The sequence below is a fragment of the Tachypleus tridentatus genome, chromosome 13 (genome assembly GCF_004210375.1).
Source record: "Tachypleus tridentatus isolate NWPU-2018 chromosome 13, ASM421037v1, whole genome shotgun sequence".
Lineage (NCBI taxonomy): Eukaryota > Metazoa > Arthropoda > Merostomata > Xiphosura > Limulidae > Tachypleus > Tachypleus tridentatus.
In genome coordinates this window covers 73,596,957-73,620,225 of record NC_134837.1, presented here as the reverse complement: position 1 = coordinate 73,620,225, position 23,269 = coordinate 73,596,957, and the positions used below count along the sequence as shown (strand labels likewise).

General features: G+C 32.8%; 1 protein-coding gene across 20 annotated transcripts in view; it reads left to right on the top strand.

Moving 5' to 3' along the window:
- Positions 1 to 5,046: 5,046 nt before the first annotated feature.
- Upf2 (UPF2 regulator of nonsense mediated mRNA decay) overlaps positions 5,047 to 23,269 on the top strand; it is a 131,675-nt gene continuing 113,452 nt past the window's right edge. For 5 of the 20 annotated variants that reach the window (XR_013021519.1, XR_013021509.1, XR_013021520.1 and 2 more), the window contains exons 1-5: positions 5,744 to 6,066; positions 11,700 to 11,756; positions 13,950 to 14,172; positions 17,935 to 18,008; positions 22,017 to 22,055. Coding sequence is in view for 8 of the 20 variants with exons in the window: in XM_076481780.1 (XP_076337895.1) it covers positions 11,712 to 11,756; positions 13,950 to 14,172; positions 17,935 to 18,008; positions 22,017 to 22,055 (381 nt within the window). In the remaining 12 variants the exon portion in view is untranslated. Of the gene's footprint in view, positions 5,066 to 5,211; positions 5,304 to 5,412; positions 6,067 to 11,699; positions 11,757 to 13,949; positions 14,173 to 17,934; positions 18,009 to 22,016; positions 22,056 to 23,269 lie in introns of those variants that run through there. The other 15 variants (XR_013021512.1, XM_076481776.1, XR_013021510.1 and 12 more) reach the window with 11 other exon arrangements.

Here is a 23,269-nt window from a genome sequence, read left to right as displayed (position 1 = left end):
CCTCTGTAGAGAATCATAAATAGTTATACTATTTAAAACGGCACTTATACGATATCTTGTTTCGTTTGTTTTGTTTATGAATTTTGCATGCTATTCGAGGGCTATCTGTGCTAGCCGTCCCTAATTTAGCAATGTAAGACAAAAGGGAAGGCAGCTAGTCATCACTACCCACCGCCAAATCTTGGGCTACTCTTTTACCAACGAATAGTGGGATTGACCGTAATATTATAACGCCCCCACGGATGAAAGGAGAAGCATGTTTGGTGCGACCGGGATTCGAACCCACGACCCTTATATTACGAGTCGAACGCCTTAACCCACCTGGCCATGCCGGGCCTATACGATATCTACATATACACAGTTGAAATGAATACAACACTAAAACTACACAATAAATAATTTAATAAAACAGGAACCAGATCTAAAATGACTTAAAATGCTTCTGTGTTATTATGCCAACGAAATATGCATAGTCATTTCAGGGTTGGTTTCTGTTTTAATGAATTACTTATTGTGTAGTTATTTTAGCGTTATACTTGTTTTACCAATTTTCAAAATGTGGCCTAGCCAGTTACCAATACAATAAAATTATAACATCTTTTGACATGCAATCAATATTTGTGTAGATAAAACCTAAAACTTAATTGCCTACCATTAGCAATACCACACTTGTCAACTTTACACTAAAATCCCTTTTGACACTGTTAAAGTTATTCCAATCCCCATTATACTTATACTTAAAATTATGATAACCCACACACATTATATTGCGTTGATTATGATTAAAACCCACCTGACATTTATTTTCCAACACACTAAATGATGTAAGTTATTTTGTGAAGTTGCAGCAATCTCTTCATACTTGACAACACTAAAACCCTTAATATTATGAGAAAATGTAAGTACTTTATTGACCATTCCGTCATCTATATCACTGACGTAAACAGAAAGAGCACAAGTCTTAAGAGGAGACCTTTAGTGCCCTACTTGTGTCTGTAATCCAGCCTGACTGAACTCCATTTATAACAACCCTCTGCTTTCTTCCATCTAGCCATTTTTCTATCAAATTAGCTATCTTATCCCCTTCACCTAAAGATATCATTTTAACACGCCTTTAAAATGGCACCTTCTAAAAGGCTTTCAGAAAATACAGAAACATCAAATCTATACCTTTATCCTCATCTACATAATCAGTGACTTCTTTAAGTAATCTCAAAAGATTTGTAATACAAGAATTTCCCTGAATGAAACCATGTTGTCTATCCAATAAAATTCTAAACGCTGTTAAATGGCTTTGAATTTCGCGTTAAGCTACAAGAGAACTATCTGCGATAGCCATCCCTAATTTAGCAGTGTGAGGCTAGAGGGAAGGCAGCTGGTCATCTCCCACTACTAATTCTTGAGCTAACCTTTTATCAATTAATAGTTGTATTGACCGTCACATTATAACATCCCACTGCTGAAAGGACGAACATGTTTGGTGCAACGGGGATTCGAACCCACGAATCTCATATTATGAGTCGAGTGTCCTAGCCACCTGGCCATAAAAGGCCAACATGCACATGCATTCACTCATACCTTTCCTAATGTCGAAATAACTCTTTTTGATATATCTGTCAATAATAGTGACAAGCTGTAGCATAGAACAGTCCTTCTCAAAACTGAAGGCAGATAAAGAATGAAGTCAAGAGCTAAATGGCGCTTTTTTGTCTGTCAATTACGAGCATCGAGAGCGAAATCCTTGGAAGACTTGAAGTATAGAAAAGCATTGACGATTTTAGCCAATAAAAATTTCAAAAATACGGCCAATGTAGTGTTTAAGCCAAAAGAAAACACATTAAAGTTAAACAAAATACACTGCATTTTAAACAAAAAATCCAAGGTACAAGCTACAACGTAGGATTACAAAATGTATCCTTGGCCTTTGAGGTGACTCAGGATGTAAGACCCACATTGCGGTGGGGATACACCGTCTATCAGTCTCAGCCTCCAATTCTCTAGTCTCACATAAGAAATAGACACAATTATATTATAAATTAGGAGAGCGAGATGTGGGTGCTCAAGCCCACAACGTCCCACATCTATACTACTCTTCACAGCCTGCAAACAGTTGTGGGAAGGTGACTGCTCTTCCAAATTAAAATAAGAATAAGAAAAAGACAAACATAAAAAGATTAAAAATAAAAAATAAGGAAATAAGATACTATCATTCGAGAGTAAGTAAGATGAAACTTACCTTTTGAAGTCAGCATTCCTGCACCAATAAAGTAGAGGCACCAATTAGCACGACACTGCGGGAATTATGAAAAATAACAATATTTTGTAATCAGTATTTGTAAATTAATATATCCAATAAATTTTTTCCTTTGAAGATATTAACTATACATATATTTTTCTATATTTCAATATAAGTGGAACATATAGATATAATCCAATGCCAAAAAAAAGTGGTTGGTGCTGTATCATTCCAAAATCTGTAGAGATAGAAAAACAGATAAACAAAGATTCACTTGATCTCAATATCATACCTTTAATTCACTTAATCGCCCCTCCTCCAATGGCACGGTAATATGTCTGCGGACTTATATTACTAACAACCGGGTTTTGATAGTTTGGTTTGTTTAGAATTTCGCACAAAGCTACTCGAGGGCTATCTATGCTAGCCGTCACTAATTTAGCAGTGTAAGACTAAAGGGAAGGCAGCTAGTCATCACCACCCACCGCCAACTCTTGGGCTACTCTTTTACCAACGAATAGTGGGATTGACCGTCACATTATACGCCCCCACGGCTGGGAGGGCGAGCATGTTTAGCGCGACGCGGGCACGAACCCGCGACCTTCAGATTACGAGTCGCACGGCATACGCGCTTGGCCATGCCAGGCTTCATAAAAATCAGATGCTGACAGAAAGTGCTAACCTATCAATTTTATCAAACAGTATTTTTATTTCTTCACGTGTCTATATGGAGGAAGTTATAAACTATCTTCCATGCCAATAGCCTCCCACTCCTAGCAACAGTGAACACACTCGTCAATAAGAAAAGTTTTTAACTACACTTCCCAGCAAATTGCCAATTAAAAGTGTCAACCTACTTGGCTGTCACCTTACACCATTATATTTACCATTGCTATGGACATTTCCATTGCCTATCGGCTTTAACTGAAAAAAACATTTTTTAATTTCTTTTTATATCAGCAAACTATATTTTACTTTACATTTTCTCGCCATCGAAACTGGTAACATTACTAAGACTCAAGATTTGTTTAGCAGATTATTACCCCTAGATCATGTCTTACATCAAGGGAAATACACGCATTTGATATTTCATAATATTTATATTCACTTTGCACTGTGGATTATCAAGAAATAAAGTAAACAAGCCAGAGCTGTAACAGATGTAGGAACAATAAAAGATACAGTTGTAGAAGAATAACGGTTGTCGTAGCATTCTATCGCTGGAAAAAAAAACACAAAAAACAAACTATTTTGTCAACAACAGCAAACCAATTAATAAAATGAAGAGGTAGCCTCAACTGCTCTAGATTCTAGTGCATAACATTTTAAATTCAATTAAGAATTTATTATTTGAAGTACATAATATTCTTATCTAATATTTAATCTATGATTTTTGACCCAAAAAAATCTTAATTTTTCGTATATCTCATGTAAAAAGTCGACTTGGTATTTTCGGTAACCTAAGAGAGCAATTTCTCACCTCAGGTCAGATCACAATTTATACCAAAAACGTGTAAAAACAAATGTTTGTTTGTTTTTTAAATTTCGCGCAAAGCTACACGAGGGCTATCTGCACTAGCTGTCCCTAATTTAGCAGTGTAAGACTAGACGGAAGGCAGCTAGTCATCACCACCCACCGATAACTCTTGGGCTACTTTTTAAACAACAAATAGTGGAATTGACTGTCACATTATAACGCCCTCACGGCTGAAAGGGCGAGCATGTTTGGCGTAACGGGGATGCGAACCCGCGACCCTCAGATTACGAGTCGCACGCCTTAACACGCTTGGCCATGCCGGGTCTAAAGGTGTGTGTTTTCTTATAGCAAAGCCACATCGGGCTACCTGCTTAGCCTACCGAGGGGAATCGAAGCCCTGATTTTAGCATTGAAAATCCGGAGACATACCGCTGTACTAGCGGAGGGCAAAAACAAATGAAAACAGATATATAGTCCCAGGGACCGAGCATGTGACAATTTATATATATAGTTTTAATACTATAACTAGAATAACTTAAAATTGTAACATCAAACTACATTTCTTTATTCTAAATACTTTTAAACTCGTTACAGTAAAAATCTATTTATACTTAAATTTTGTTTTATTGACATTTGAATCGTGTGTTACCACTATTCGCGCCATTATAAATTGTAAATCATTCGCAAACGATAAGTGGTAAATTTAGAGATTTATGATGCTAAAATCCAGGGTTTGATTAACCACAATGGACAGAGCACACATAGTCTATTTTGCAGTTTTGCGCTCAAACACAGACAACACGCATGTATAAATTAATATGTGATATAACATTAGTTTTGTAGATCCAATTAAAGTTTCTCAATGGCTCAGTGATAAATTAAAGACTTTATAATGTTAAAAATTGTGTTTTGATATTTGTAGTGGGTACAGCACAAATAGTCTGTCATGTAGCTTTGTATTTAACAAGAAACACAAACAAACATTTTTTTTTCATGGTTTGCTTTCCAAAATACACTAGTATGTGAGTAATATTTTAGTATTTCGGTGGTAGACCAAATTTCTTGTAGTGTTTAATACATGATGACGATAAACTCACTTAAAGTAAAAAGTATATTCGAAAGATGGCTGGTATGGGTATTAAAACTTTAATTAAAATAAAGTACAGAACAACGTTTCTACCTTTTAAGGTCATCTTTAGGTTAACCTTAACCTGAAGGTATTACTCCTTTAGCCAAAGGTTTTAGGATCGTGTTTCAGTCCCAGAGTTTCTTTTCACTTATCGATTTTTTTCAGTTATAATAATATTTGTTAGTAAGAATGCTTTCATTGATCCATATTATGAATTAAGTAGGTATGTACATAGATATAAGATGGATAGAAAAAGAGAAATTTCAAGATATGCAACTAGTGTTATTTTTTAATAGTTTTTATCTTTTTTCTGTTGTAATTCCACTATCCATCAAGATCAATGTGCTTTATTTTACCTTTTAGTTCAAAGTCAGGAATATGAGAGAATAAGAGAGTTGTAGCTTTGAAGCATAAACTTCATATTATGTCGTTCATTAATGCGAACTGTAATACCGACGTATGTAAGTCTTGAATCCTTTTGTAGTATTTCACACACAGCTTTTATATGCATTATGAACTTGGTTAGGTTAAAACATATTACACTGTAATGAATAGTGACCGCTATAATATACAGGGTGTTCGGAAAGTCACTGTGCACTTACATATGGATATGATTACAAAACTGCACAGTGCTTTCCGAACACCCTGTATTTTGTTTACGCATAATTTCAAACAGGATAAGCCAATAAACACGTGCTGGACGTCATAAAGTTGTTCGAGAAACATTATACAGACGAGATCGTGACTGATAGTAATTGAATAATTTTTTCTATGAGATTATGATAATAAATGATCCTTGGAAATGTACTTGCTCATTGCCTAATATCATTATTTAAACTTTGTTTTTAGCGATGGTAGAGATACGACATAACGTGCGAAACTTGTGACCAAATGTTTGAACGGGTACAGTACTCATGCAAGTTATTGTTTGACAAAATGTGGTAGTATGATTATGTGATTTCAGTTTTGTTTTATTATTTATTATGGCTGGAGTTTGATATAACGTTACAAAACGTAAACGTGTTTTAAAATTTGTATAAAAGCTATATGAGTTTTTGTGCGAATGTTTAATAATATTTACACAGAACTAACTAAATTTATTTCATCTCGAAACAGTTGGATTTGGAAGTAGGTTTTGCTGTGACTGATATAGTTAAGCCTAATTCATGAACGAGAAAGTTAAAACAATCGCCACTCATGAAACTTGGGTGTTTGCAAAATCGTGTAAGTTATGAAATAACTTTAAATCGTATTTCATTCCTAAGGAATAAAAGATTAAACATTAAATTAAATTTGGTCTGTGGTGTTCACGTTAGTCAAGAAAACAGTTTCTAAATGATTCTGCTGACTGGTAGCTCTAAATTCCAAGACTAATTTTAAAATTTTAAAAGACTTAAAACTCTAACGTTAATGTTGTTAATGAGTAATGTTATGACGATAATTTTGCATCGTTTTTAACTGGTAATAGTAGTAAGTAATGTTAGATTATAATTTGAGATACATAGTTTAATCTTAGTGGGGTCTCATGAATTATTGAATTAGCAACAAGTATGATTAAAGCTCTGATTTACTATGTATAAAGTACGAGATGGGTAACAGTAGCAGCTTTGAAACAATCTTATCTACTGAAAAACATTGAAGCATTTGACATATTTAAGAATATTAAGTGTTGCAGAAAGCCAAAGAGATTTACCATATTGATCAAGGGACATAACTTCATTTACTAATACTAGATAGCTGAGAAGTGAGCATAATTATGAAATTTTGTAAATTTACTGACTGTGTTTGAAATAGCCTTTGTAATCTTAATGATTTGCTTCACTTGTTTACTTTACATTGCATATATGTATTATCTTCAAATTGATAAGATGCCCCAATTTTGGAAAGATTTACAGGCTGTTGGAACATTAAAAAAGCGTATGAAGTAGTTTTTATATTTATAATGATAATAATAAAGACTACTGGAACTATGAGCTATTCACTTTTTCATTAACTGTCAATTCGTGTTTGTATTCAATAGAAGTAGAATTTAATTATTTGACTTAGGTCTGCTACAGTTTCTGAATCATAATCAAAACTATGTCAGAAACTTTGTTTTCCAGTAAATGTAAATGTTATAAAGCTAATAATCTTGTTTCTTTTTCATGAAGTATTTTGATGGCTTTTGCTGTAATTTATGAAACCTGTCTCAGTATAATGACTAATACTAACATTGTAGTATTCGTGACAGGAAAAAAAAGCCTGAAAACAAGTTTGATAAATCACATTGAACAAAAAGTAGTGCTACAGCTGGTTTACTTTTTTGTCATTTATAGATATTGTACTGTTTTTTTGTTTGTTTCTATTTGTAAGTTCAGTAATTAATGTTTTGTTGACCTTATTATATTCTTATCATTTTGGGTGTACTTTAACACTTTTCAAGTTATTAGTATTCATATCAAATGCTACAAACTCAAATACTTTTGGAAACTTTTTGATATACCAAGAATGTCCTGACTTCCAAACTTCTTAATCGAACAGAAAATCAAATCTTACACTGAATTCCCAAATCAAAGTTTTTTGTTTAACCTTTTCCCTTAAACTAGCAGACTGTAAGCTAGTGGAGAATCTGTTGCACAGATGTAGAAACATTTTTGAGAATAAAACTGTCTCAGTTGGAGATGCCTGATATTTTTTGGTCTTAAATTTATGATTTGATTCTACTGTTGTTAGAATTCAGTACATGGAAAAAAACTGATACATCAGTTTCTTTAATAATTTCAGTTAAGTTGCCATTGACCCCTTGTTCCTCTCTCTCTCTCTCTTTTTTTTTCAAGAGAGAACTAATTAAAAAAAATTGTGTACTGTCTTCATATGACAAACCACCCATTCTTGGGATCATTTGTTATAGCTCTCCTATGAATCTTCTACAACAACTGTCTTTTCAAAGAAAATAGAACCATAACTTTAAATGAAGTGCAACAAAATGGAAAACTATAATGTAAATAGTAAGATATAATAAATTGCAAAGTATGATATTTGTATTGACTTGTATAAATTATCTAAAAATACATTTTCTCCAGTTTAAGAAAATGTATTGACAAACACATCTGTATGTAACATAATGTGGCCTGAAAATTATATGATTGTTCTTCCTCTTCATGAAAAGAAACATTTTAAACATAAGAATTATACATTTGAAAGAAATGTGTAGTTAAGGCTATCAGTTGAATAAAAAAAAAACTTAAGCAAAAAATTTGTGATTCAGTGAAGCCAGCATGTAACAAGCTAAAAACATTCATTGTTCATGTAAATCTACTCAATCTAAAAAGAATCTGAATGTGATTTTTGAACTAAATATCATGATTCTTGAGCTACTTCTAAAACCCATTGTACTTAATATACAGACTTTAACTTGTACTGTTAATGTCTTGAAAGCAGGAAACTTTTGTTATGATAGTAGTACATAATAAAAATACTTTTGTCAAGAGGGTATTTCCAAATTGAAATCTTATCCCATTTTCATTTCCATTTAGACTAGAGCATTTAGACTTGCATTATTTTTTAAGAATGTTCACAATATTTGCCATAAGTACCGTAAACAACAAAGATACTTTTATAATTCCTTAAAAATCTTGTATATATGTGTGACCATATATATACGTTTCATGACATTTTTTCAGCCATTTTCTCAAAAATTGAAATTTATTTTAACTCCAGATGACCTGTTCTGTGCCATCCTTGGTCAAGCTGTACTGCTTTAGACATTGAAAAGTTCAGATCTTCAATAACATAAAGATCTGACAAAAGTGTATACAGCCAATCAAGATTATCTCTGCACCTGTAGAACTAACTAGAGATTTAAAATGTATATAAGGTTTAAGTTAATGTGACTTGCAAAGTGCAATTGGGAAAATAATTTTAAATGCTTATAACTTTAAAAACTTTAACTTTGTCCTACCAAAGAATGATTGCATATTGGCTTCCAAAGTTTAAATTAATTTTCATTGTAGTTTCTATTTCTGGTTTTTTCTTTCATCCACTTAACAAAACACCCATAAACAAATTCTCTAAATGTGTAATATTTTTAAATATTACAATAAGAGATGAATAGTTAATTAACTAATTACTTGTGAGCATCCATTACACTGATCAATGCTACAGAAAACAGTCTTTCAAAGTTATGATCAAACCTATTAATTTCACAAAACTTTTTAGCTAGTGTTTTTTAATTATTGTTGTTTATGATTATTCCAACTGCCCAGTAATTGAAATTCTGATTAAGTTCTTAAATATAATGAAGGAAAATACTGAAACTGATTATTATTACTTTGGTTTATTTTGGATATTCAAGCAACTTAAATATTTCTGTTTTGTTTAAGTGCAAAGCTGTATAATGGGCTGTGTATACCCTATCTATCTCTGGTATTGAAACTTGATTTTGGGCTTTGGTTTTATTGTTTTATTTGCTATCTTATGATAATAATTTATTACTTGAATGCAGTAAATTAAAATATGAACAATTAACTGAATAGGAAATTCCACTAATTACCCAGCTCTAATATTGTTTGTAATTTCAGGTTCCAGAGTAACAAAAAAATCAAATTTCTAGACTTTTTAAGCTACTCTTGTGGTTTTGATCTGTAACTTCAAACATGTTTATATTGTTAATTTAGTTAAAGAACCTAAACAATATCACCAGAATTGTTTACAAGATATGCTACTCTGCACAGCAATTAGCTTTTATCTTGCACATTGCTATAAGACTTATTTACGTAACAACATGCTTTGGACTGAAACACATTATGTAATTCTCATTAATTGACTCATTAACTCTGATTGTTAATTTAGTTAAAGAACCTAAACAATCTCACCAGAATTGTTTACAAGATATGCTACTTTGCACAGCAATTAGCTATTATCTTGCACATTGCTACAAGACGTATTTACATAACAACATGCTTTGGACTGAAACACATTATGTAACTCTCATTAAATTTGATTACACCAATAAATTTAATGGATAGAATTGTTTAAAACGTGACAAAAATGTTCATAAAAGTATGAAGTTTAACAAATAAACTATTAAATTTTGTTTTTTTACTATTTCTAATAAAAATTTATAAATGAAAATAAAAAACAAAATTTAATAGTTTATTTGTTAAACTACATACTTTTATGAACATTTTTGTCACGTTTAACAAATAAACTATTAAATTTTGTTTTTTTACTATTTCAAATAAAAATTCATTATTTAACAGGTATTTGTGCTCAGACTGAATAGTTTACCCGCAAAGTAATTTTTCATTTTGAGTATAAAAAAAATTGTTCATTATGTTACATTTTTCACATTTCACATGCATATTCTCTATAACTTGCTAAATGACCATCAAAAGTTCTTTCAAGATAAATGTTTATTTTCTGTTTTCACTATCATATCTCTAGCTGTTATCAACATACAGTGCAATGAAATGTTTAAAATTAAAAAATAAAATGTATACATACCTTTAAACTTTTACTGAATATTCTTAAAATATCTTCTTTGGATCATACATATAATTTCATGTCTTTACATTTTCACTTATAGTTTTTCTTTTTCTATTCTTAACACTGATTATTTAAGTTAATACATGTCAAATGGTACTTGGCCCGGCATGGCCAGGTGGGTTAAGGCGTGCGACTCGTAATCTGAGGGTTGCAGGTTCGCATCCCGGTCGCGCCAAACATGCTCGCCCTTTCAGCCGTGGGGGCGTTATAATGTGACAGTCAATCCCACCATTTGTTGGTAAAAGAGTAACCCAACAGTTGGCGGTGGGTGGTGATGACTAGCTGCCTTCCCTCTTGTCTTACACTGCTAAAGTAGGGACGGCTAGCATAGATAGCCCTTGAGTAGCTTTGTGGAAATTCCAAAACAAACAAACAATCAAATGGTATCTGCAGGCACTATAATAGCAGAGATACTTTAGTGTCCAGCCTAATCTTTTATACATGTGTGGTGATGTGAGCCTTGCAGGCTGAGAGGAATCTTTGGTTATTAGAGAAAAAGCATTCAACTATCAAATATGAATTTTAAAATACCAATAATGCATAATTAATTAAGACATAAAGGTAAACCCTGAACACAATTTAATTTTCTCTCTAATTATAACATATTTAGGTAGAAATAATTGGATTGCTGGTGTGAAGAAAGTAATAAAAAATAGTGATTTTTTTTCACCTTTCTGATGTTATATTTTTGTAATTCCTATATCAGCACTATCTTCAGTGCAGACATCTAGTTAAATGTTATGGAGAGTGGTGCAGCATTTTTAAAGTTAACATCTCTGTTTGAAAGTTCATTTCAGATAGATGTGAACTTGTTTGTACAATTACTCATCATTCCAATGCATCTCTTTTGCCTTATCAAAAATGAGTACTTGTTCAGATACTGGTGTATGTGAAGATTACTGTGCATGGAAGAAGTTACCTTCCTATTATGTTACTAATAAAATCAGTTTGATGATGACTATATCATAAAAACTGGTACAATACACATTAAAATGTGTAGGAGTGGGAGTTTCATTCAAGGCTTGTGACATACATAAAAATTATCATGGGACAATACTATGAGACAATAGTTGCTCATTCTACAGAGAGACATCTACATGAAATACATTTTAAGGTTAGGAAAATGGCAAAGCTCTTCATTTTCTTTGGATAATTTCCATAAATAGCTCTTCGTAGTTAACTTGTTTATTTTACTACAATTAAATATTCAGCTGAAGAGATCAAGTTTCTCAGTAGTCACATCTAGATCTGTAAAACTTGTATTTATTTCTTATAACTTACAGTTATGGGCAGATATTTATATTTATTGATTTATTATTCCTTCTTTATAGATGTGAGAAGAAATGTCTGACCAAGAAGTATTCATCAACCTTACTTGTGAACCAAAGGTAAGATTACATAACTGGATCAAAGAATAAGTTACAAATACATTTACAGAGTAATAAATTTGAAAAACAGTCTTGTGAAAACAGTTGTATTGTAAATGATATAATTGTAATAATCTGTAATTGTTTTACCTCCAGTTTGTGATTGTTCAAAAGTTTAGCCTGATATGTGACATAATCTGTAATTGTTTTACCTCCAATTTTTGATTGTTTAAAAGTTTAGCCGTTTGTATGGCTGCATATTATTTTGGAGACTAGGATAGTATGGGGTTTATGTGCTCAACGGAAGCAATGTGGAAGCTGTTTGAATGTATTATCAGTTATAAAAGCATGTTGAAGTTGGAGGATATTGGAACTAAATTTCACTTGTGATTCTTCTTTAATTTTATATTTACCAACTGACAGAGTTGTAGTTGAGTAATATCCTGGAACAGTGTACTTTAGGCTTTTCTGTAGATAAATAACAAAAGTTAAAGAGATATTAGCTAAACTCTTGTGGGATTGGAGAGGATATTATTGATATTTCTTGATTTTTTTTTTAAATTCTTAAAGATAAAAATGTTGAATCCATTTGCATGATACTTAGAATAAATTTACTGAACAATATCTAGTTTTGGCTTTAAAAAATAATATGATTTAATATTTTACATGAATATTAATGTTATAAAACACTTGGAAAACATTACTCATAAAATCAGAGAAAGAAAAAGAAAACTAAGAATTATAATTCTCAATGGATTATAGTTTGTTAGGAAATATAAATCTTTACTTTAGGATGGGCAGAAAAATATTAGAAAACATCAGTATGTATGTTGTTTACAAGTAGGATATGAATAAATCTAAAGTTTGAAAATATTTTTCAGTCTTTTTTATGAATTACAATAACTAAAGGTTAACAAATCACAAAGTATCAGTTTTAGTATTGCTATTATTATTTCCTATTAAATTTGGGAACATGATAATCAGTTGATGTGAAAAGTGCTTTCTGTGTGAGAATTGTATTATATCTGGACTATGAGAATTAGTAATAATAACTTGTTTAAGTAATTTAAAAATTAACTTGTGTAAAAGATTTTTTTACAATTAAAAGCAGTACGATGTTAAAATCTTACAGAATAAATAATTACTAAAAATAGGGACTTACCCGAAAAGACTGTACCTGTGATTCAGTGCCTGTATGACACTATTTTCAGGAGTAACAGTAGAAGTAAGGTTGGAACTTGTATAACATATAACTACATAATCATTTGCATATTAAAATGGTATCTAGGCTCAAACTATCTGTCCAGTAGTTTATTATTTCCATATCTGGAATAGCTTTCTTGTTTAATATCTTTGTTTTGCTTTTTCTATTTCTATAATTTTCTTGTATCTAGTTCTGTTTTAAATTCTACCTGTTTTATTAATATATTATTGTTCCAGTATATAATTTCTGATGTTTGTGCCATATGTTCTGCTAATACTGATTCATTCATCTTATATTTTTCTACAATGCTTTAATATTCCTCGAGCCTGCATTTTAAATTTCTACATGTTTAGCCTTTATAAACTTGGCCACAGATGCAGTGAATTTTATAAATTCTACCTTTATCAAGTTCATCTATTTTGTACTCATGAGATTATTTAGTTTACTGGCTGAGAGAATGTCACACTACATTCTATTTATTTTTCATTATATTACTTATTTTTATAGATAAGCTTTAAACATATGGTAAACTCTACATTTTCCTTCTAACCTTGCACACGTTAACATTCGTAGTTTATAGAAATGTATGTGACATAATCTATTGATAATTTTGGATGTATATATTCCATCTATGGAGAGTTAAATGTCTTACAACATATAATTATGTAATCTGTTATAGTTTTGTGAGAATTTAAAGAATTTTTTTTTCTTTGTGTTGTTTACACAAATGAAGATTAAACTATTTTTACTTAAAAACTGAAAAACATTATTATAATTATAGTATGAACATTAATGCCTATTTGTCAGCTTCAACAAAGACTTTAAAATGTTAAATGTAATTTTGTTACAATTATAGTTTTCAATTCTTTTAGTCTTTGAACACTTAATTTTGCTGGTTACTAAGGTCAGTAAAAATTATCACATTTTAACATGGTAAGTTTTGAAGCTAGCATGAAAACAGTTGCATTTACATAAAAATATCTGGTTAATGTTATTAATGACCCTCATAGGGTGAAGATACAGAGAAAAAACCTGAAGTAAGGGGAAAGAGTTGGAAACGTGAGCGTGAAGAAAGGGGAAGGCGTCAACAAAATCAACAGCAGCAGCAGCAACAAGAAGATAGCTCAAACTGTGAAACTGAAATAGAATCATCAGACAAACATGCACTTGAAGAACCAGTTATTTTGGTTGAAGAAAAGAGAGGTTGGGGTGATGGCTGGAAAAAATTAGAAGGTACACCATGGACCATATAAATTGTTCTATGTTTTTTGGATCAATTAAGCTAAATAACTTAATAACCTTTGGTTATTAAATACTATTTATATAAAAAAGTTATTTTTCACTTTGGTTATTAAATACTATTTATACAAAAAAGTTATTTTTCACTTTGTCACCATAGAAACATAGCAGTTTTTTGTTATTAGCAGTAAGGAACATGATATAATTAAAATTTTGTGCTACTGCAGTACCACTGTTATTGTGGTCAAGTCTAAACACTGAATGTGAGGAGACTGAAATTGTATAAAGTGGTAATCAGCTGAATTTACTTTTCTAATAATTCTGCATTTTAGCAGAAGATGTTTGGACTGTTAAGTGTACATAGTGCTTGAAGTGTGGAATAGAAGGAGTGGATGGTATGTGAAATTATTGAAGATAAAAAATTGATAGTATAGTTTATGAAATTCTTGAATTTGACAAAGAAATGTGAGCTTAATTATTTTATATATAATTTTAGATTAGACCAACATCTGTCAGTTTCAAATAGTCACTCTGAAGTTTTATCTTCTGATATGGTTCATTATCTCCACTCACACAAATAGCTACTTTTGTTCAGTTTTGCCATGTATACATAAGCCTTCTATTTCCTCTTATCCCCTGCTAGTGCAGTGGTGAATCTACAGATTTACAATGCCAAAATCAGGGGTTCAATTCCCCTTGGTGGACTCAACAGATAGCTTGATGTGGCTTTTCTATAAGAAAAACACACTATCTCCTCTTTGTTGGAATTGACTGATTCAAGTGCATTTCCATGCAAATCACCGTGTGTCAACTCTCCACTAATAAGAGTGCAACATACTCATGATACATTCAACTTTCTCTATTCAAATCTATCAATCTATCACTTGTTTGGCAGTATTTGAGTTTAGACATTTTTTTTTAGATGCTCTTCACGTGAATCATGATTTTAATAGTTAATTTCTGAAGTAAGATTTCTTTATTATCATTCTCTTCTTCTATTTTCTTCTATCTCCTTGGTCTCAGATTTTTCAGAGGTTTTATTTGACACCATATATTTTTTCCAAATCCCACAGGTATTTACCTCTCCTATACTTTACCTGTGGATGTGTTACTTCTGGATTTGTCACCTGCTGCGGTGGACTGCTTTTCTGGATGGGAATATTAATGCAGTCCTATACTGCCTCACTTTGGCTACATTTGAACCAATTGTTTTACCTTCCCTTATGTCTTCCTTTCTTCTCCTGTTTGTCTGTGGACATCGGTGGTCTATTTATTTGCCATTGATGTTTCATATTTTCTTTACCCTTCTACATATATTCTTTCTTTAATTCATTTTCCCTTCCTAACTTTAGCAGATCATGAGGATAACTCCTCCACTTAGCCGTTTTCCCTTCCTTTGATTTCATACCTTTATCTTTGTCCTGATTCAGATAGACTTCTTTGTTTTGTATGTGCTCTTCTTCATTGTACTGCCCCATGACTTCTTTATGTGGTGTATATTTCTGCCTCTTTCTCCATTGGAACTCTCCTCTGTTTATGTTTTTGTCCTTGCTTTGTCAATTAGGTTTGGCTTTTCCTTTCACTGGATATTTCTTCTTTATTGTCTTCTGTCCATATTTTGTTCAGAGTGTTTTTTCATCTTTGTCATCCTTTTGACTTACTTCTTCAATCAGGCATGTGAGCTACTCATATATTTGTTTCTCACTATTTGTTTTGAATCGAGGTTTTTTTTTTCTTCTTTGGGTTATTGTGTACCATCTACAACAATTCTAGAATATCAGAATTCAGTCTTTGGTTGGATAAGGTTTTTTTTTCTTATTATTTCTCCTTTTCAGAGCCCTCTTTGCTTTTATTAGTGGAACCTACTTTGTGGTAATTGTTGCTTAACTAGGTATTCTTTAACTGTATAAATCCTCATTGTCAAGCTGTGTTGACTTGCATAGCATGTATATATAATTCAATCACTGTGCATTGCATACTACAAGATTGCTCGTAAATTTATTGTTACAATAAAATTATTTCATAAGTTTGCCTATCCCTGCCATGTCTTGTATTGAATAAACTGGTGTTGTCTGCTTTTAAAAATAGGGTTTCATGATCACCCATTGCACTATCTCAGGTGTTTTTTGTACATACTCTCCACTGAATTTTTACCCCATTTTTTTTTCAGTGGAGTTTTAGAGTCCTTACCACTTTCTACTTCTAAGCTGTGAAGGTATTCTCCTGAATGGGTTAAGGAAATACAAACAAAATATAGAAATGATCATAAAATCATTTAGTTGAGAGTAGGGCAGTGATGTTCTACTGAAGTAGATGACATATTTTCCAATATGTGAAAAACAAACAAATGGGAGTGAGACATCAAGAATTACAGTTTACCCCTTCATTTGGGATCCTTCATCCTGCTCCCACATGGTTGTTAGTTCCAAGTGGCTGGGTTTTTTATTTCAAATAGAATCAATCAACATAAGTCTTTGCTTGAGTATTACAGATGTTTATATTCTTCCCTCATTTATACTCCATCAGTGTTATGGATTATAGTGGAGGTAACTGCAAGTTGCTATGGTTCTTTCATTTTCACTGTCTCTTCATGTTTTCTGGTCAGTTATATTTTTGAGAAAAATGAGAAGGCTTGTGGTATGCATAAAGTTTTTTGTTTTTTTTTTGCATATAGAAAGCAGCACTGAAGAAGAATAGCTACTTATGTGAGATAGGTACATGTTGTAAATACATTTTCATTGTAGGAAAATTAAAAAGGTAAAATGGTAACCAACTCGATGAACAAAAATAAAGTTTGATATTTATACAGGTGAGTTTAGAGATTGTGCAAATGAAATGTTATGGCTTTCAGTCAAAGAAAAGTGTTTTTAATCTTAACATGAACATTATTTTGCTCTTGGAGCTGTCAATACTTGGACTCCACATATTCATGGACAAATGGTGAGTGGAAATAATTAAAAAATCAATTTTTTTTTCACAAAAGACTTGTAATGTTTACTGAGATATTACCAAATTTTGTAAATTAGGCTGTTTATGGAAAGTAAGAGTGGAACAAACTTGTTTGATTTTGTACCTTGTAATTTGTTTCATTGCCACTTTATGTCAGATATTTATTTTAGCATCAGGCAGTGTGAAAAGTACCAGAGCAATTTCAGGTCTACTAAAAGATAGCAGTTTAGATTTGGGCTCTTCTGAAAATAAGTAGGATGGTATCCTGCCTCATCCGACCCCACTCCAAGCACTGCTTATAACCTGTGTATTGACGTTGTGTATTATTGGTCATTAACTATGTGTGTATAGGTGGAGTGTCAGTGTGTGCATGTTTTGGTCTTGTACAGAGTGCTGTTAAACATGGTATTGTGTGTTTGGTACCATTTATCAATATTTCATGTTACCCAACATTGCTGATTTTGCAACCATTTATATTAGAAAGAATGCCTTATATAATATACAGGGATACTTTGATATGTACATTTAGGAGATTGTAAATGTTATTCAAATGTAACTTGCATACTGTATAATGCACAAAAGTATTCTTGTTATTCACATGAGCATAAGGTAAACTTGTGTTTTAATTAGAGTATTACATTGAAGGAGGTTTGTGATAAATATGAATGTTTATATGTTTGATCAGTTGCACAAAGGTAGTTGATGAAGTAAACTTTTAAGTTATTTCAAAATGGTTTTAAGAAAAGTAATTTATCTTTCAACATTCAAAATATAAATTTATTTATTACCTTCTATTTATTTTTGAAGACTCAGTTCAACATAAACCTTCCAGTCAAGACATTGAAGAAGGTGATGAGTTGAAAGAACAACAGATGTTGCAGGTAAATTTAAATTTTTTTTTAGATACCACATGTTGAAATATCAAACACACAGTTTCTTTTTAGGTAGAAGTATTATAAACATTAAAACCAAGGATTACAAACTTTTCTTGACAAATTTTACATTTATAATACTTTGTTCAATACCAAATCAAGCCATGACAAGACAGTTGTATTCTAAGCACTGTGTTCTTGGGATCAGAATAACTTTTGTAAATTACATCTTTGCACTTTTGTTCTACTTAAAGTACTTTTTTAAATTTAATTCTTGCAACTTTTATAAAGGCATATTTGTTATTTTATTAATTTTTATAAAAGTGTTACAGTGATTTTAAGAGTCTTTCTTAATCATTCATTCTATTCAGTAGCTTTTTTGTTAGGTAAAAGTGTTTATTAATTCTGATATACATCACCTTTTCTTTCACAAATAGCTATTCTTCATTCAGTGTTTCCTGGGGGACTTGAATGGACGTCATCCCCTCTGGGATTGATTGGAGGGGTAGCTCTGTGGAGCGTATACTGTCTGATCACAATCTTTCTCTTTTCAGTACTGGTTCTTTCACTTATTTTCATGCACCTAGTCAGACCTTTACCGCTATTGATCTCTTGGTTTGCTCCCCTTCATTATTCTCCCATTTTTCATGGAGGGTTGACAATAATCCACTAGGCAGTGATAATTTTCCTATACTTTTGAGAGAGACTGGCCGTGGTCGATGCCACCCTATCCACTTGTCCTGGTGGAAGCTGGATCAGACAGACTGGTCCACTTTCACTGCTCTCACAGAACTTGATCCTGCCATCATGAATCAGCCATCAATAGATTGTGTGGCAGCAGTAACTGACTGTATTATACAAGCAGCTGCTCAGTTTATTCCTAAAACCTCGACACGTTTTCCACAATATCCTCATCCATAGTGGAATCCTGCTTGCTACTTGGCATGGAAGGCTCAAAAACGGGCCTGGGATACTTTCTGTAGATATCCCACACTTTTGAACCGCATCGTTTTCCAATGGGCCGTGCACAGGCTAGTTGAGTAAGACGTCAAAGCCAGAAGGAATCTCAGATTAAGTTCACAACTAGCATATCTTCTACCACCAGTTCCAAGGTCATATGGGACAGGATTGGAAAGGTCAGTGGGCACTACAATTCTGTCCCCCCTCTCCATCTTACTCTCTGATGGCCAAGAGGTAGCTAATGTCCAGAGCATCGCCAATACTCTAGGTGAAAGCTTTTGCCGGGTATATAGCACTTTTGCTTGTTCCTCCACCTTCTTGGCCATCAAGACTCGGGCAGAGCATTCGCCTCTTTCCTTTTGAACTGACTGTCTCTTTGACTATAATTGTCACTTTACACTGGTGGAACTGAAAATGGCCCTTCATTGTTCTGGCAGTATATCTGTTGGACCAGATTATGTACACTAGGACATCCTGTGCTATCTCTCTCCTGCTTCTCTTGATATTCTTCTAATTGTTTTTAACTGGATCTGGCAGGAGAATGTTTTTCCTGATGCCTGGCACCAGGCTATTATCTTACCTTTCTCTAAGCCTGGAAAAGATTACAAGATTCCTTCAAACTACCGTCCAATTGCTTTGACGAGCTGTCTCTGTAAGACCTTACTGAGGATGGTTAATGCTCGTCTTGATTTGTTCCTCTAATCAAACAACCTCTTCTCGCCCACCCAGTGTGTGTTCCGACGACAGCACTTCACCACAGACCACCTAATTCGACTTAAAACATCAATCAGAGAAGTTTTTCTCAAACGCCAACATCTTGTATCAATATTCTTTGACATTGAGAAGACTTATGACACAGCATGGAGGTATGGCATTTTGCGAGACCTCCATATATATGGGTTACGTGGCCATTTACTCATGTTTATTAACATTTTTTAATGGACAGGAGATTCCAAGTTCGTGTGGGTTCGACACTTTTCGGTTCTTTTGTATAAGAACTTGAGGTCCCTCAGGGCTGTGTTTTGAATGTCACACTTTTCAGTATAAAGATAAATGCCATCACTGAACAACTCCCTCTAACTGTTGCAAATGGGCTCTATGTCGACGACTTTCACATCTCGTGTCAGTGGTTGAACATGAGGTATATTGAGTGGCAACTACAAACTGCCCTCAGTCGTGTACTGAAGTGGACTATGGTGAACGGCTTTAATTTTTCTCTCTCTAAAACCGTTTGCATGCACTTTTGCTACCAACGGGGTATCCACCCTGATCCTGAACTTCGTATTGGTGAAGTTTTACTGCCAGTGGTCCATGAGACCAAGTTCTTAAGGCTTATCTTTGATCGTAAGCTGATTTTTATACCACACTTAAAGCAGCTACAGGTCAAATGCACAAGAGCACTGAACATCCTCCGTGTTCTCTCTACCACCAGTTGGTAAGCGGTTCGATGTTCTATATTAAAGTTATATCGTGCTTTTATTCTATCAAAACTCGACTATGGATCAATGGTCTATGGCTTTGCCAGACCCTTGGCCTTAAAGATGCTGGACCTCATTCATCATCAAGGAATTTGACTCTGCACTGGGGCTTTCTGCATCTCCCCAGTTCAAAGCTTATATGTAGAATCTCATGAACCTTCTCTGCACCTTCGCCGTTTGCAACTGTCTTTACTGTATTCTTCGAAACTTCGTTCCTTACCAAAGCATCCAACCTGGGGATGTGTTTTCCTTCCTCAGTGAGCCATACTTTTTCAGACAAGACAATCTGCCATTGCTCCTTTTGGCCTTCGCATCCAGGCGCAATTGGGTTTGTCCTTGGATGACATTGCAGAATCCACTGGTCAGCCCATCCCACCATGGTTTATTACAGCCCCCAAATGTGACCTTTCTTTCAGTCATCTGAAAAAGGTGGATACTCCTGATTGGAAGTACCGCCTTTTATTTACTGAACATCTTTCGAACAATCATTCCATTCCAATTTATACAGATGGTTCCAAATCAGGTAATTCTGTGGTCTCTGCCATGATTTGTTGCGGTTTGGTGGTTGCACGTAGAATCCCCTCTACAGCTTGTGTATTCACTGTTGAACTGTACACCATATCTCCTGCCCTGGATTATATTGAAGCTGAGCAGTACTCCAACTGCACTATTTATACTGACTTGCTTAGTTCTCTACTGGACCTGGAATCTCTTCACGTTGGCTTCCCACTAAGAACCTCTGTTAAAATCTGGGATAGTATCAGACTTGAAAAAGTGAATGAGGTGCTTATATGCAATACCAGGATAGAGCGATTTTGATGTAGGTGGAGAGTATATAATTTAATCATTCATAATGCTCTGAAAATTAAAAATATGTTTTATATAATTGAAACAAAACTTTTGTTATCAAAGCTTACATTGCTCCATGTTTTTTTTACTTTCATTTCACCAAGTAGCAGCATGACAAAAAGTTTCATTGTCAAAAAAGTTGTTATATTTGATTGTTCCATTAAAATTTTTAAACTTTATCCATTAGGATAACCAAATTTGCTTGCTCTTTCAGCTGTGAATGCATTGTAATGTGATAGTCAATCCCACTATTCATTGGTAAAAGAGTAACCCAAGAATTGGTGGTATGTAGTGATGACTAGCTGCTTCCTCTCTAGTCTTATACTGCTAAATTAGGGACGGCTAGCACAGATAGCCCTCATGTAGCTTTGCACAAAATTCAAAACAAACCTTCAGGATAACACAAAATGATGACAAACACAAAACTTATTTTCTTTGTCAAGAAAAAATTAAGGGAACTAGAAACTAAAATAATATAAACTAGAAAGTTCTATTTCTTTTCGCTGTGGTGCTGACTTTTTGCAAATTCTGTGTAAGCTTTGTATTTTACATTCACAAGTTTTAACAATTATATCAATTAGCCTTTACAATTTGACATGTGTATAAGTAGCTTAAATTATTGAGTCTCACTGCATGATGCTAATACTTTAATTTGTCAATTTCTACTAGTTTTACTTGTTTTCAAAATATAAATATAGATTTATATATTTACTGTTTGTTTTGTTTTCAGGATACTGAAACAGATGGAGGAAGAGAAGAGGAAAGTAAAGTAAGAAAATGTGTTTGTTTGTGGAACATATACTAACTAACATGTAAACACAAAACATGAAAAACATGTAGAAGATGGTTGTGGTGTTTGAAGTCACTTTGGGGCTCAATTATATTTTTTTCTCAGAAGTGATTTTAAGCTTTTGCCTGTTTCCTGAGTGAACCTTGTTTACTCCTGTCTAAACATTACACATGGGTAGATTTTTTTGTTTTTACATTTACATTAGTATTGCTAACATTGTGGTGAGCTAAGATGCACATTATGAGAGGATATCAATGTAATATTTGATTAGACGAATAGGATTTGAGAAAAGGTCAAACTGTCACCAAAGACTTGTTAAAGGGTACAAGAGGTGTGGTGTAATTTATAAATGTAATGTTCTTGTTTTTTTCTCATTTTAAGTATGATTCTTAGTGTTATAAAGATATTTTTAACTATTTAATGTGAGAAGTTTATCAGTACTACAAAAGTTTTGGTTGAATAGTTACACTTATCAGTATATAAAACATCTTTTTTTGCAAAACCCTTGATTAGTAACAGTAAAAAATTTACATTTTCTATTGTAAATATCATGGATTTACTTAAAAGCAGGCATTGTATAGTAGTTCTTTTCAAATATGTTCTATTTATTAGCAGTATGATCAGATATATTTCTGTATAATTATAGTAAAATGTAAATTTGAATGTTGTAAGAACAAAATAACCACATTCAAGGTAGATTTAACCCTCACATTACAAGCATCCTTTTGTCAAGAGGTTTTAGTGAGCTACATTCAAAATTTAATCAAACTACTTTTTTCTCATGGTATACAAATAAATATAGCATAAAAACATAACCCATTATTCATATTCCAATACCTTATAATATTTAATTTTATAAAGCAAGATTAAAAACAATGAAAATTTTGATATTTTTTCTCTAGGTATTTCCTATTTTTATTTGTTTCCTACCCACCTCAAGAAGTATGAAATTTAATGTAACTTACTTATTATGATGTTATCATTACTCAGGCAAAGCATAATTGCTATAGTCTTCAATCGTATCTGATTACAGAATCATCAAATAAAAAAATCAGATCCTTCTTGCCATGCTTATTTATCACATCCTTTCTTTCAGAAATTGCTGGTAGTTCTTGCTGATGTTCAATATCATGCTATGTATAACCAAAAGAAAGCCAAAGTTTTATTCTGTGAAATAACATAATGTGTTGTTT